The sequence below is a fragment of the Phyllobates terribilis genome, unplaced genomic scaffold, assembly GCF_046119375.1.
Source record: "Phyllobates terribilis strain yellow unplaced genomic scaffold, ASM4611937v1 Scaffold_3__8_contigs__length_932513732, whole genome shotgun sequence".
In the NCBI taxonomy this organism is placed as follows: Eukaryota; Metazoa; Chordata; class Amphibia; order Anura; family Dendrobatidae; genus Phyllobates; species Phyllobates terribilis.
The window spans coordinates 903,768,646-903,783,292 of NW_027362763.1; the positions used below are offsets into that span (position 1 = coordinate 903,768,646).

The 14,647-nt window shown below is 44.0% G+C and overlaps 1 protein-coding gene across 7 annotated transcripts in view; it reads right to left on the bottom strand.

Moving 5' to 3' along the window:
• The window catches only part of ADGRG6 (adhesion G protein-coupled receptor G6), a 217,112-nt gene that overhangs the window by 193,566 nt on the left and 8,899 nt on the right, over positions 1-14,647 (bottom strand). For all 7 annotated transcript variants that reach the window (XM_073672747.1, XM_073672745.1, XM_073672752.1 and 4 more), the window contains exon 2: positions 12,358-12,458. In XM_073672747.1, the coding sequence (XP_073528848.1) occupies positions 12,358-12,458 (101 nt within the window). The remainder of the gene's footprint in view (positions 1-12,357; positions 12,459-14,647) is intronic.

Here is a 14,647-nt window from a genome sequence, read left to right on the forward strand (position 1 = left end):
ACCACTGGTGTTTTGTGGAAAAGCACATGTACACTGTGTTCCAAATTATTATGCAAAAAGTGTTTAGGAGTGATAAGGGAAGAATTTGTTTGTTTGTCAGTTAAACTCATTGATGGTGATGTGTGTCAGGGCTCTTTATATCACTGTAAGCAATTGCAGACACCTGTGCTAATTAGTTTGTCAGGTGTGTCCAATGAAAGGCAAGACTACTTAAGAAGGCTCTCTCACATTATTCAGCAGCCTACATTTTCTGCCAAAATGGGAAAGAAAAAGGATGTGTCGGCTGCTGAGAAGCAACAAATTGTGGAGTGTTTAGGTCAAGGCATGACTACAATCAACATTGTGTGATGATCAGGATGAAGTGTCTTGGCAATCAAGAAGTATGTAGCTGATTCACAGTACACACGTGTGCGTGCTGATAAGGGCAAATTGAGGACTCTTTCCTACAGGCAATTACGTCAGGTTGAAAGAGCAGCGGCAAAAAAGCCTTGTCATAGCAGCAGACAAGTTTTTGAAGCTGCTTGTGCCTCCAACGTCCCCCGAACAACAAGATGCAGGGTCCTTCAGAGGTTTGCAGCTGTGCATACGCCATCCTGTCGACCTCCTCTATCCACTTCACACAAGCAGAAACGGCTCCAGTGGGCCAAACATTACATGAAGACTGATTTCAAAACTGTTTTGTTCACGGATGAGTGCCGTGCAGCGCTCGATGGTCCAGATGGATGGAGTGGAGGATGGCTGGTTGATGGACACCCCACGCAAACACGGCTACAGCGCCAACAAGGAGGAGGTGGAGTAATGTTTTGGGCTGGAATCATGGGGAGAGAGATTGTCGGCCCCTTTAGGATCCCTGAAGGCGCTAAAGATGAACTCCATAATGTATGTGGATTTTCTCAAACAGCACTTCCTGCCATGGTTCAAGAAGAAGAACCGTGTATTTCACAGCAAGATCATTTTTCTGCATGATAATGCACCATCTCATGCTGCACATAAAACATCTGCATCTCTGGCTGATATGGGCATAAAAGGGGACAAACTTATGGTGTGACCCCCATGCTCCCCTGACCTCTACCCCATTCAGAACCTTTGGAGCATCATTAAAAGGAGTGTCTATGATGGCGGGAGGCAGTTCACATCTAAGCAACAGCTCTGGGAGGGTATTCTGTCCTCATGCAAAACAATTGAAGCAGAAACCATCCAAAACCTGACAAATTCAATGGACGAGAGAGTTCAGAAGCTCCTTTCGAACAAGGGGTCCTATGTGAAAATGTAACATCACCTAGAATAAAGTTTTGAGTTGAAAACTGTTTGATTTCAGTTTCTAACAACCTGCTAATGCTTATAATTTCAAAAATGACCATTTTTTTGGTCTTTATTAAAATGAAAAGGTTGATCGAAAAGTTTGGGGGATCTAAGAGTGTGGCAACCCAGTAGTCATGATTACTTCGAATTCTGACAATATGAGGGTCATGCTGCAGGTAGTGCAGCAAGAAGGCACTTATGTGTCTTGCGCATCTCGGAGCCCCAAAATTATTTTCCGGGCTAGATGCAGCTAAAAATTATTTTTAATTTTAAATCTGGTGGAGCTTATTATAGATGGCCTAATAGGATCAGTGCTGCACACTGCTACAAAGCCCAAATTATTTTCCAGTCAAGATACAGATAAACATGATTAGTAATTTGAAAGCTTAAAACGGTTGGTAGGGTGATTTTAAACAATCATCAAGCTTTTACTCTCCCCAGGATGACACAGGGGTAGAAAAGTCGTTTCGGATCCATGATTTGTTCATCTTTATGAACGTGAGTCTGTCTACATTATCAGTGGAGAGCCGCGTGCGCTTATCTGTCAGCACACCACCAGCAGCGCTGAACACACGTTCAGACAGAACGCTGGCTGCGGGGCATGACAAGATCTCCAAGGCGTAAGTGGCTAGCTCCGGCCATTTATCCAGATTGGAAGCCCAAAAAGAGCAAGGGTCCAGTGACACAGTCGTGGCTTCAATGTTTACTTGGAGATACTCCTGTACCATCGTCTCTAGGCGTTGACTATGTGTCAGACTTCTTGTCTCCTGTGGCCTTGCAAAGGATGGGCTAAAAAAGTGGTGAAATGATTCCGCAAAATTGATGTTACCACCAGATACTGTGGTTCTGTTACGGTTTGAGTGCTGAACACTTGACGGTCCCACGGTTGGCAAGTTGGAACTGTGAGATTCACTACGTGCACCACTGGTATTTTGTGGAAAAGCACATGTACGATTCTGCAACAGTCTCTGCTGATACTCCTGCATGCGTGCATCCCTTTCTATGGCAGGAATAATTTCTGCAAATTTACTTTTGTACCGGGGATCTAACAGTGTGGCAACCCAGTAGTCAGGATTATTTCTAATTCTCACAATTCGAGGGTCATGTTGCAGGTAGTGCAGCAAGAAGGCACTCATGTGTGTTGCGCATCCAGGAGCACCAAGTCCCTGTTGTGTTGGTGGCGAGGTAACAATCATGCTTCCTTCCTCTGTCCTCTCCCCCCAACCTCGCACAACAGAAATGTGATCAAGGTCTCCCTCATCTGATGAGTCTTCCATCAGTTCGTCCTCCACTTCTTCCTGGGCTCCTGCACCTTCCTCACTAGTTTGGCTGCTACCATGCGCCCTGGTAAAACCATCTCCCCCACCCTCACATGCCTGCCGCCTTGGTGCTGCCGACCGTCTGGACCTTGCAGATGTTAGCCCTTCCGCATACAACTCCTCCTCCTCTACTTCCTCCACCTCCTCTTGTGCCACCACCTGACTCCGAATTCTGTTTAACATGTGCTCCAGCATGTAAATCACCGGAATAGTCATGCTGATAATGGCATCGTCAGCACTAAACATCTTCGTCGCCATTTCAAAACTGTGCAGAAGGGTGCATAGGTCCCTGATCTGAGACCACTCCTCCAGCGTGATTTGCCCCACCTCTGAATCTCGTTGGCCCAGGCTATACGTCAGAACGTATTGCACCAGGGCTTGTCGGTGCTGCCACAGTCGCTGCAACATGTGCAGAGTTGAATTCCACCGGGTAGGCACATCGCATTTTAGCCGGTGAAGTGGCAGGTCCAACGACTTCTGTAGAGATGTAAGTCGCTGAGCTGCGGGATGCGAACGGCGGAAGTGAGCACACAGCGACCGTGCCCTCTGCAGAAGGCCATCTAGTCTGGGATAGTGGGCTAAAAATTGCTGGACAACCAGGTTCAACACGTGAGCCATACAAGGCATGTGTGTGACATTGCCCCGGCGAAGGGCCGCACCCAGGTTTGCAGCATTGTCGCACACGGCCTTCCCTGGTTTCAGGTCCAGTGGAGACAACCATTCATGAAATTGGTTCTCCAGAGCTGACCACAACTCCTCAGCTGTGTGACTCACATTTCCCAGACATTTCAATGTAAAAACCGCCTGATGACGTTGAGCCCTACTGCCAGCATAGTAAGGAGGTGTGCAGGATCCCTTCTGCGCAGTTAGAAAGCTTGTGGCATGACCAGACAGGCTTTGGGTGCAGGTGGAAGACCGAGAGGAGGTTGAGGAGGCAGAAGCAGTGGAGGAAAAATGACATAAAGAGGATTGACGCACAACTCGTGGGGACGGCAAGACTTGGACAGCAGCCCCTTGTCCTGCTGTCACCATAGTTACCCAGTGCCCAGTCAGCGACATGTAACGCCCCTGTCCATGCCTACTCGTCCAAGTGTCTGTGGTGAAATGCACCCTGTCACACACAGAGTTTCTCAAAGAAGCGGTGATGTTGTGTGCGACATGCTGGTGGAGCGCAGGCACACCTTTCTTTGAGAAATAGTGCCGACTGGGCATCTGGTACTGGGGCACTGCGACGGACATAAGGTCTCGAAAATCCTCTGTGTCCACCAGGCGGAAAGACAGCATTTCTTTAGCCAAGAGCTTGCAGATGGTGAAATTCAACCTCTTAGCTTTCTCATGGCTAGGAGGAAATGGTCTTTTACTTGTCCACATCTGAGGGACCGAGGGCTGGCTATTGTGCTTAGACGGGGTTGATAAGGGTGTCCCCGGCAAACTGCCAGTCTGTGAGGAAGATGCAGGCGGACATGTTAGGTTGCCTTGATCCAAAGGTGGTGCTATCGATGTCGGACAGTGCTCAAGACCAGCTGGTGTTACCACCTCCAAAGAAAATAATGACCTGCCAATCACGCTGGCTGTTGCGGGTAAAGAGGTGGCAGGTCTGCGCCCCAAAACAGGTGTGACTGCTGTCCCCCCAGTCACAGAGGATGAAGAGGCCGCGGATGCACAAGATATGGCAGACGGTGGTTGGCCCGGCCGGCTAGACCGCATTGTAGCACACTGAGCTTCCCACTGCAACTTATGCTTCATGTCCATGTGCCGGTTCATGCATGAAGTACTCAAACTATGTATTTTTTGGCCTCTACTTAGCTTTTGCTGACAAATGTTACAGATAACACGAGTTGGGTCATCTTTATCGATCTGAAAAAATGCCCAGGCTATGCAAGGCTTAGCACCCATGCGACCTGAAGAGCCACCACGACTTGTGGTGAGAGGCAGAGTTGTGTTTGAGGATGCAGTTGTTGACGTGCTTCCAGTACTACGTCTCTGTCCAGGAAGGCGCAACCTGATCTCGTCGTCACTAGCATCTTCCTCCACCTCCTCTGCTGACCTCATCTCTTGGCTGACTGTGGGTTGACAGTAAGTGGGATCTCCGACCTCATCATCATCACCCTGTGCGTTATCACACCCGTCGTCCTCAGAGCCAACCTGTTCCTGCCCTGACAAAAAACTAAAGTTGTCGCTCCAATCAGGTATTTGAGTCTTATCATCGTCTTCCTCATTGTCTCCACCAACAGGAGTTACAGTTTGGGAATGAGGGTCTACATTATGGTCAGAACCTTCTGCGTCTGGTCCTGGATCCGACTCATAAAGATTCTGGGCATCAGTGCAGATCATTTCCTCGTCTGGATTCACAGAAGCGCTGGAGTCGACCTCTGATTCCCAGGCTATAGTATGAGTAAACAGCTCTGCAGACTCAACCATCTGTTCTACCTCATACTCAGACGGGCAGCTGGAGATTTGGGAGCTGTGAGGAAGCAAGTGCGATTTGGGTGACACCTTTGAGGACTGGAGTATTTGTGATGTTGAAGTTGATGTGGAGGAGAGCCCACTTAAAGGAGCACTTGATATCCGTTGAAGCACCTGCTGTTTTTGTGCCTCATCTGGAATTTGTAGCGATTGGCGTGGCCGTAAGAAAGGGATCTTATCACATTGTCCGCTAAAAGAGGTAGACATTTTAGTTTGGCTGGAAGATGGTCTTTCTTCTGCACCTACCCCACGGACACAAGCTTTTTTCCCCTTCCCAACACGCCTATTCCCCTTTCCACCAGCAGCAGGCCTTTTTCCACTCATTTTGGTGGTTAACTAATTCACAACTCTGGAGTTGTTTGCACAAAAAAACAATGGATGGTAACCGAGCAGAGCTGAGTGGCCAAACTGTGGTATTAGGCCAAAACTATTGGCTGGGTTAGATGCAGAAAAAAATTATTTTTAATTTGCAACCTGATGGAGGTCAGTATAGATGGACTAATAGACCAAGTCCCACACACCGCTAGAAGCCCAAATATTTTTTCAGAGCTAGATGCAGAAATTTTTTTTATTCAATTTGCAACCTGATGGAGGTCAGTATAGATGGACTAATAGACCAAGTCCCACACACTGCTAGAAGCCCAAATATTTTTTCAGAGCTAGATGCAGAAAAAAATTATTTTTAATTTGCAACCTGATGGAGGTCAGTATAGATGGACTAATAGACCAAGTCCCACACACCGCTAGAAGCCCAAATATTTTTTCAGAGCTAGATGCAGAAAAAAATTATTTTTAATTTGCAACCTGATGGAGGTCAGTATAGATGGACTAATAGACCAAGTCCCACACACCGCTAGAAGCCCAAATATTTTTTCAGAGCTAGATGCAGAAAAAAATTATATTCAATTTGCAACCTGCTGGACGTCAGTATAGAAGGACTAATAGAACAAGTCCCACACACTGCTAGAAGCCCAAATATTTTTTCAGAGCTAAATGAAGAAAAAAATTATTTTTAATTTGCAACCTGATGGAGGTCAGTATAGATGGACTAATAGACCAAGTCCCACACACTGCTAGAAGCCCAAATATTTTTTCAGAGCTAGATGCAGAAAAAAATTATTTTTAATTTGCAACCTGATGGAGGTCAGTATAGATGGACTAATAGACCAAGTCCCACACACCGCTAGAAGCCCAAATATTTTTTCAGAGCTAGATGCAGAAAATTTTTTTATTCAATTTGCAACCTGATGGAGGTCAGTATAGATGGACTAATAGACCAAGTCCCACACACTGCTAGAAGCCCAAATATTTTTTCAGAGCTAGATGCAGAAAAAAATAATTTTTAATTTGCAACCTGATGGAGGTCAGTATAGATGGACTAATAGACCAAGTCCCACACACTGCTAGAAGCCCAAATATTTTTTCAGAGCTAGATGCAGAAAAAAATTATTTTTAATTTGCAACCTGATGGAGGTCAGTATAGATGGACTAATAGACCAAGTCCCACACACCGCTAGAAGCCCAAATATTTTTTCAGAGCTAGATGCAGAAAATTTTTTTATTCAATTTGCAACCTGATGGAGGTCAGTATAGATGGACTAATAGACCAAGTCCCACACACTGCTAGAAGCCCAAATATTTTTTCAGAGCTAGATGCAGAAAAAAATTATTTTTAATTTGCAACCTGATGGAGGTCAGTATAGATGGACTAATAGACCAAGTCCCACACACTGCTAGAAGCCCAAATATTTTTTCAGAGCTAGATGCAGAAAAAAATTATTTTTAATTTGCAACCTGATGGAGGTCAGTATAGATGGACTAATAGAACAAGTCCCACACGCTGCTAGAAGCCCAAATATTTTTTCAGAGATAAATGAAGAAAAAAATTATTTTTAATTTGCAACCTGATGGAGGTCAGTATAGATGGACTAATAGACCAAGTCCCACACACTGCTAGAAGCCCAAATATTTTTTCAGAGCTAGATGCAGAAAAAAATTATTTTTAATTTGCAACCTGATGGAGGTCAGTATAGATGGACTAATAGACCAAGTCCCACACACTGCTAGAAGCCCAAATATTTTTTCAGAGCTAGATGCAGAAAAAAATTATATTCAGTTTGCAACCTGATGGAGGTCAGTATAGATGGACTAATAGAATGATGCTATGCCCAAAAGATTTTACTTCACTAGGTGCAGTAAAAAAATTGGTATTCTATACACAGGTGGTATATCTTGCAACACAGATAGGCTACTCCACTGACTAACACACTCTGCAATAGGCCAAAAAGGATTAGCTTTGCTAGATTCAGCCAAATGCTGTGAAAAAAACTTGCACAGCACTGGCACAGACCTGCCTGGCAAAAACTGATAGGAACTGATGTAACCTAGTCCTGAAAAGGACTCCAATTACAATTAGTCTTTACTCCCACAATCTATCTATTTAAGAGCACAGACCTGCCTGATAAAAGTCGTAGGAAATGCTGTAACCTAGTCCTTAAAAGGACTGCAATCACAACTATTCCCTACTCCCAAGCTATCTGTATATTTGTGCGAAAATTGGCTTGAAATTAACAAGGTATAGCGCACACAGCAACAGCGGTGCCGTCTAACACGCAGCTGCAGCAGTGAGAAAATGGTGGCGACGGGGAAAATGGCTTGGTCTTATAGGGCAAGGACATGTGACATACACTGCCAATCACACATGCCCTTGCTTGTGTGAAAAAAAGCACTTCGCTCCGTGTGTGCGCTGCTGATAGGCTGACAGATTGCACCTCCCCACTGCAAATGCGGGAAAGAGAAAAAAAAATGGAGATCTTCATTGTTCCTGCAGAGATCCATCCCCTGCCCCTCCCCCCGCCCCGCTGTACACTCAAACTGCGTATTAACATTAATTTTCATCATTACTGAGAAAAAATCCAGTTATGATTTTGGTGCACGAACAGTTATCGAACATAACCTCGAACAGCCGAATTTTTCTCAAATTGTTCGTGTTCGCCGACCGGCTTGAACACCGCCCAAAACAGCTCGAATTTGAGATTGGCGAACAGTTCGAGTAGAACAACGCTCATCTCTACAGGGGATTTCAGGTCCTCTAGCCATAGAAAGCCCAGAGGCTCAGTCACACGCAAGGGACCAGCACCGCCATCGAGGAGCGGAAGGTACCAAAGGCCCCAAGTCACCAGCCATACGGGTGAGCACCACACGGTACACTCAGGGACGTGGGCTACTACACGACTACAGCAGGGTAGCCAGGAAGAGTGCAGTCAGACGGGAAGGCCTACACCTCCACCTGGCCAGGGGGACTCTTGTTCGCTCACAGACTGACCAGGCCTCTATTGTTAGCCAGTACTCCCGGCAGGGCCTTCTTCATTACCAACAGTAAAGACCCTGAACTGCACTGCACGGACTCTGAGTCATTTCTGCTGCGCCCATGCACCACAACCCTCACCATCTACACACGCTGCCCTGATGCAAAAATGCTGCATAATTTTTACGCTTCTCCCTGGCAGGAAAAACGAATGCGGTTTTTACATGCGTTTTTCCCGCAAGGTAGAAGCGTTTGTAAAGCGTCTTTGCATGCATTTCTGCATGTGGGTTATCAAGCGCTTTTCCAAGCGATTTTAGCATCACTTGGAAAAGTGCTTGACAACTTGTTCACACTATATAAATCCATGCAACCGGCATGGATTTATAGTAGTGTGACCAAGTTAGTTAAAAAAAAAGAATAAAATGGTAAAAAATAAAAAAAAAAGTTTATACTCACCTTCCTGTGTCCTCCCGGTGTTCGCTCTGCCGCGTCCGGTGTGTTGGGCGGCTCGCGGTGGTGAGAAGGACCTGCGGTGACGTCATAGAGCCATGTGATGGGTCACATGACTCAGTGACGTCATGGCAGGTCCTTCACAACAGCGGGAGCATTGCAAGAGAGTGGACGCGGCAGAGATAACACCGGGAGGACACCGGAAGGTGAGTATAAACTTTATTTTTTATTTTAAATTCTATTTTTTACAGTTTCCATGGTACCCAGGTCGGGATGAGAGTCTTCTTTCCTCCAGACTTGGGTACCATTCGCACATTGAAACGCATATAATCCGTGTGTACAAATGTACTGACACGGATTATATGCGTCTCAATGCAAGTCAATGGCGGCGATTAAGCTGCGTGTCCGCAAAATTAATGGACATGCTGCGGATTTTTGAGCGCAGCATGGGCATTGACAGTGCGGCTTGTCATTGAGAACCATGGGGGGCGGATTACCAAGCGTTTTTGAAGCGTTTACGCTGCGGAAATTCCGCAGCATATACGCTTGTATACGCTATGTGCCCACGATGCAGAAATGCTCAGGATTTTTTCCTGAGCGTTTCTGCATCTCCCTGGCAGAAAAAAACGCATGCGGATTGTACATACGTTTTTCATGCCAGGGACGAGCGGAAGTGAAGCGTTCTTCACTTGCATTTCCGCATGCAGATTGACAAGCGCTTTCCAGGCGATTTAAGCATCACTTGGAAAGTGCTTGACAACTAGGTTACACTATATAAATCCATGCAAACAGCATGGATTTATATAGTGTGACCTTAGAATGGTTAAAAATAAAAAAATAAACCTATACTTACCTTCCGATGGTCCGGGGTGTGCTGCTGCGCTCGTTCCTGGCTGTCGGGATATCGCGATGCCCTGTACTGAAGGACCTACCATCACATGACTGTGACGTCAGCGCAGGTCCTACAGTCCAACGCGATGTGCCGGCAAAGGAGAAGGAGTGCAGCGCGGGCCGCCAGAAGGTGAATATAATCTTTATTTTTTACTTTATTCTTTTTTTTATAGTTTCTATGGTACCTGGGTGTGGAGGAGAGTCTCCTGTCCTCCACACCCGGGTACCATACGCACATTAGAACGCGCCAATTACACAAGTACAGATGCAGTCTTGCAGAATTAGCGCGCTCTAGTGCAAGTCAATGGCGGCGAAAACGCAGTGCTTCCGCAAAATAATTGGTAGTGGTGCGTTTTTTTCCGCAATGATAATCCGCAGCGGAAATTTCCGCAGCATGTGCACAGCACATGCGGATTATCATTGGGGAACATGGCAGGCCTTCTACCATGCGTTTTTAATGCGTTTCCGCAGCTGCAAAAACGCTGCGGAAACACATTAAAAACGCATCGTGGGCACACAGCCTTAAATGGGTTGTGGGAGATTAACATACTGATGACTAATGCATAGGATAGATCATCAATATGAGATCATTAGGAACCTGACATCCGTCCCTTGACGTTTAGCTAATATCTGAACCAGCAGTGACCAGATGTAAAGAATGTATGAAGCAGAACATTGCAGCTCTGTACTTTGTTTTGTGGCCACTGCCAAGTATTTCAGTCTATCTCCCACTCACTTGCTATGGATAGGTAATCCATATACATAAAAGTCCCAGTCAATCCCTTGTCTGGGACTAACATACACAATAAATAGCGACCATTCATATTAGATAGTGGCTAATAGTTATCTATCTTTACTCCCCCATACTCCTCCCTGCTTGGCCGAGCACTCCAGGGTTCTCTGTGAGAGAGTCACTGTCAGACTCTTCAGGAAGTAGTTTATCTCCAAGAGAACAAAAAGATCACCTATTGAAATTCAACAGGCCATATTCCTTTCTCCTTCATCATTATCTGTTGGGGAGAGTCAGGTGGCCCTCACAGATGTTAGTTTGTCAGCCCGAACAAGTCATAACCTGTAACAGATCATTGTCAGTGGAAAGCTGACAGCACTTAAAAGGGCTTCCATGGACAGGCTTTGCACCAGCCATTCCGTCTAGCTGAACTCTGGCCATCACCCTTCAACAGGGATCTGGACTTACTCAAGTGCTAATGGGGTGAATCCACAGAATGGCTGCTGGACGGAAGAACAGGCTAGCAGATGGTGGTCAGAAAGCCAGGTCAGTACCAAGAGGTCAGGATAGGAACAAACCATAGAAAAAACACGAGGCCATGATCAGTAATGGGAATCAAGCTAGCTGAGCAGGAGCAGAGTAGCAAGAGTGAACCAATGGAAGAAAAACTGATAAGGAACAGAATGCTTTGGGTTTCGTTTGGGAAGGACCCTACCCATGACTCCCAGCAGAGAGCTATTAACAAGTGAATAATCAGCTCACTGTAGAAACTCAGATAATAGCTGGAGTCCCAGCAATATTAGGATTTGACCAAAACATGTTTGCGTTGCCCATAGACATCCACAGTATTTGTAAGGTGCTGCCTAGCAATAGGGGAAGAAATGGTAGAAGCAAGTTCAGACATAGTGTAATGTAATATGTGACATAATCAAGATATAAATGTCCTCATTATGTTTTTAGAGTGTGGGCAATAACCTTTTTTTAAGGACTAGTGATTAGTGATGCGCGAACGTGTTTGGATAAGGTGTTACCTGAGCACGCATGGGTGCTAACAGAGTATCTTCGGCGTGCTCAAAAAATATGTTTGCATTGCCGCGTCTGCATGTCTCGTGCCTGTTAGACAGCTGTACCACATGCAGGGATTGCTTGTTTGTTAGGCAATCCCTGCATGTGTTGCAGCCTTATCCGAGCACGTTATCGCATCACTACTGGTGATCTTACTAGTTACCTTCCAGCCTATCAGATTTTGATGACATTTACATTCATATCAATGTCTCTAGTAGGAAACTTATAATTATAAAAAGTCAATGTTGCAAAGTCAAACAAATCTCTAAAACAGCAATAATCTGTATAGAAGATGTTATTTCTGTGCTAAGTACTCAACAATACACAATATTACATGTGCATCACAAAGTCGGCTCTGCTTCTTTCGTAAACTAAGCCCTAGTTACCATCGATCAAAAAATACTCCACCTGCTGACGTCTATGCATTTTTTTTATTTATGACTACTATTTGGATGCGTTTGTGGGGTGGATTCCATAAATAACATGCTGTCATACAAAAGGAGACCTTAGGCAATTTTTGTCCTAGACAAAAGAAGTTTTGCAGTCATCTTGTTCATTCAGTTTATTAACAATGCTGTGTACTGAATGTTCTGATTCTGCTTAAAGCCTTAAACTTGTGTGCGTACTGCGAAAAAGTAACATTTCTGTGAAAAATAATCTTCTTTGTACTTATTTTACGGTACAAGTTATCGTTCTCCGTAACGATAGTAATCCAGTGTTGGTGTATCAACTCAACGATTGTAACGTCTGTAAACCCAACTCAGACATAAAATAAGCAAACAGTTTACCCTTCAAATAGAAAAGTGAGATTAAACAAAAAAACTTACCAGTGCGCTGGACGCATGCAATATAAACAGCAATAAAATAGAGCATATGCTGCATCTTCCTTTTCCAGTGATTACTCCACATTCCACTTAAGGGGGGTGTCCTGTGAAACAAGAAAGGGACCATTTATAGAACTTTTCTCTCCCCAGAATTGGACGCCTCTTCTTTAGTTAATGAAGTGCTTATGAAGTATTAACATTCTGACAGCTACTGCTCACTCACATCTGTGATACTATTCATGATGCTGAAAGTGATATTTGTATTGCACACATAGCTTACGAAGGCTACACCACGTGCAACAGTTACACTCGGGAGCAAAATAACCTAATAAAACCGGAAAAATATCTGTTGTATCTACATTAATGTACATGTCTCTGTATACGTTACTCTATATATTTACTGTGTCATGGATCAGTGATATAGACAAACAGTCTAGCTTACATACATTATTTTTTACAATCATTGCTATAATGAGCAAAATGGATAAACCTGAAACAGAAACAGTTGTATTATTACAGTAATAAGAACTATTTGTTCATTTTACAGCACATTTTTTCATATTTCTCCGTTAAATCGAAAACAAAAATGAAGCAATTTTTACTTTTCATTCTCCGCCTCCTTTTCTTCCTACCTTTGTTTTGTAGGACTCGCATCAGCAAACCAGTAGGTCATGTTTTCAAAGTTCTTTCATTTTTATTTTTTATTTTTGTGCATTGGAACAGTAAAACATGCAATAAGTCTAAAATTAATCTAGAAAGTAACACTAAAAAGTCAACTTTGGCTTTGTCGGCTTTCCCATTCTGTATACTAGAGATGAGTGAACCCGAACTGTAAAGTTTGGGGTTTGTAGGTGTCCGTTGCTGAACTCCGAACACAGACTTCTTCCGGTAGTCGGTTTTGGTGTTTGGAGTTCGAGGCATTTTACAAAACCACAGTTCGGGTTCCCATTCACTTTTATGGGGTTCAGTTCTGGTTAAAGTTTGGGTAGAGTTCTGGTACCCAAACTTTGGACTAAAGTCAAATCCGATGAACACGAACGTCTATGGGTCCTCTCATCCCTATATACTACATGTGATGTATAAAATCCAGCAGCGCAATTAATATTGAGCACAGTTTCTCAAGATTGGTGCCATACCCATGCCCTGTAGAGTTGTACCATGGGTCAGTCCACATAAATACACATATAATGGGACTTACTGTCATGGGTATAGAAACCACAATGGGCAGCCACAAGCATTAATGCTAGGGACACAGTTCTTGCAAACAGGGGACAGGGGTCTTGCAAACACTAAATAATTTCAAGAAGAAGAATATTAGAAATTGGGGGATATAATTACTGCAATTACAGCAGCAACCTGACTTTTTAATAGCAGGTAAAATTATTTAGGACAACCTTAGGACATAACACAACTTAAAGAAATAATACACGTGACCTTTTGGAGTCGGTAATGGTATTTTTTTTCATATGAGACAAAATTGGCTACAAATGTCTTGAGGTTACCGCTTGCTTTAAAGATATTTAGGTCAAAACTTGATAAACGCGTTTCTCTTCAGGCCATGGGACTAAGAACGGCAACCATCATAGAAAGCTTTTCTGTCACATTAGGGTCATATGTCAGAAGATGCCATCTGTAAGGGTCTGTTCACCATAATTATTCCCGAACTGAATGGGTGAAAGCACTCAGGATTTCCACAATCGCAAAACCATTCACTACATGAAATACTCACTGTCATTTTCAACAAACTCTGCAACAGTACGAGCAAACTTAAAAACATTTGTAATATGTACTATTTGGACAAAAGCATTGGAACACACCTTTTAATTCATGAATTTAGGTTTTTCATTCAGTCCCATTGCCAACGTAATATAAATCAAGCCCCTAGCCATGGAGTCTGCCTTTGCAAACATTTGTGAAAGAATGGGTCCTTCTAAAGAGCTCACTTAGTTAGAAAGTGATATTGTTATAGAATTCCAGCATTGCAAGAAGTCAGTTTGTAAAATTTCTCTCCTCCTAAATATTCTACCACATTTGTACTGTGGCGTGAACTATCTAGCTTTTCTATCTGACAGTCTGATCAATGAGTCTGAGTTTAGTGAACGTCAGGAGAACATTAGCTGCCTGACTGCATTGTGCCAACTGTATAATTTGGTGAAGGAGGGATAATCATATTTGTTTTTCAGTCGTTGGATGAGGCCTTAGCTCTAATGAAGGGAAATCTTCAACATATCGAGATATTTTGGAAAACTTTTTGCTTCCAACTGTGGGAAGAGTTTGAGGAAGGTCCTTTTCT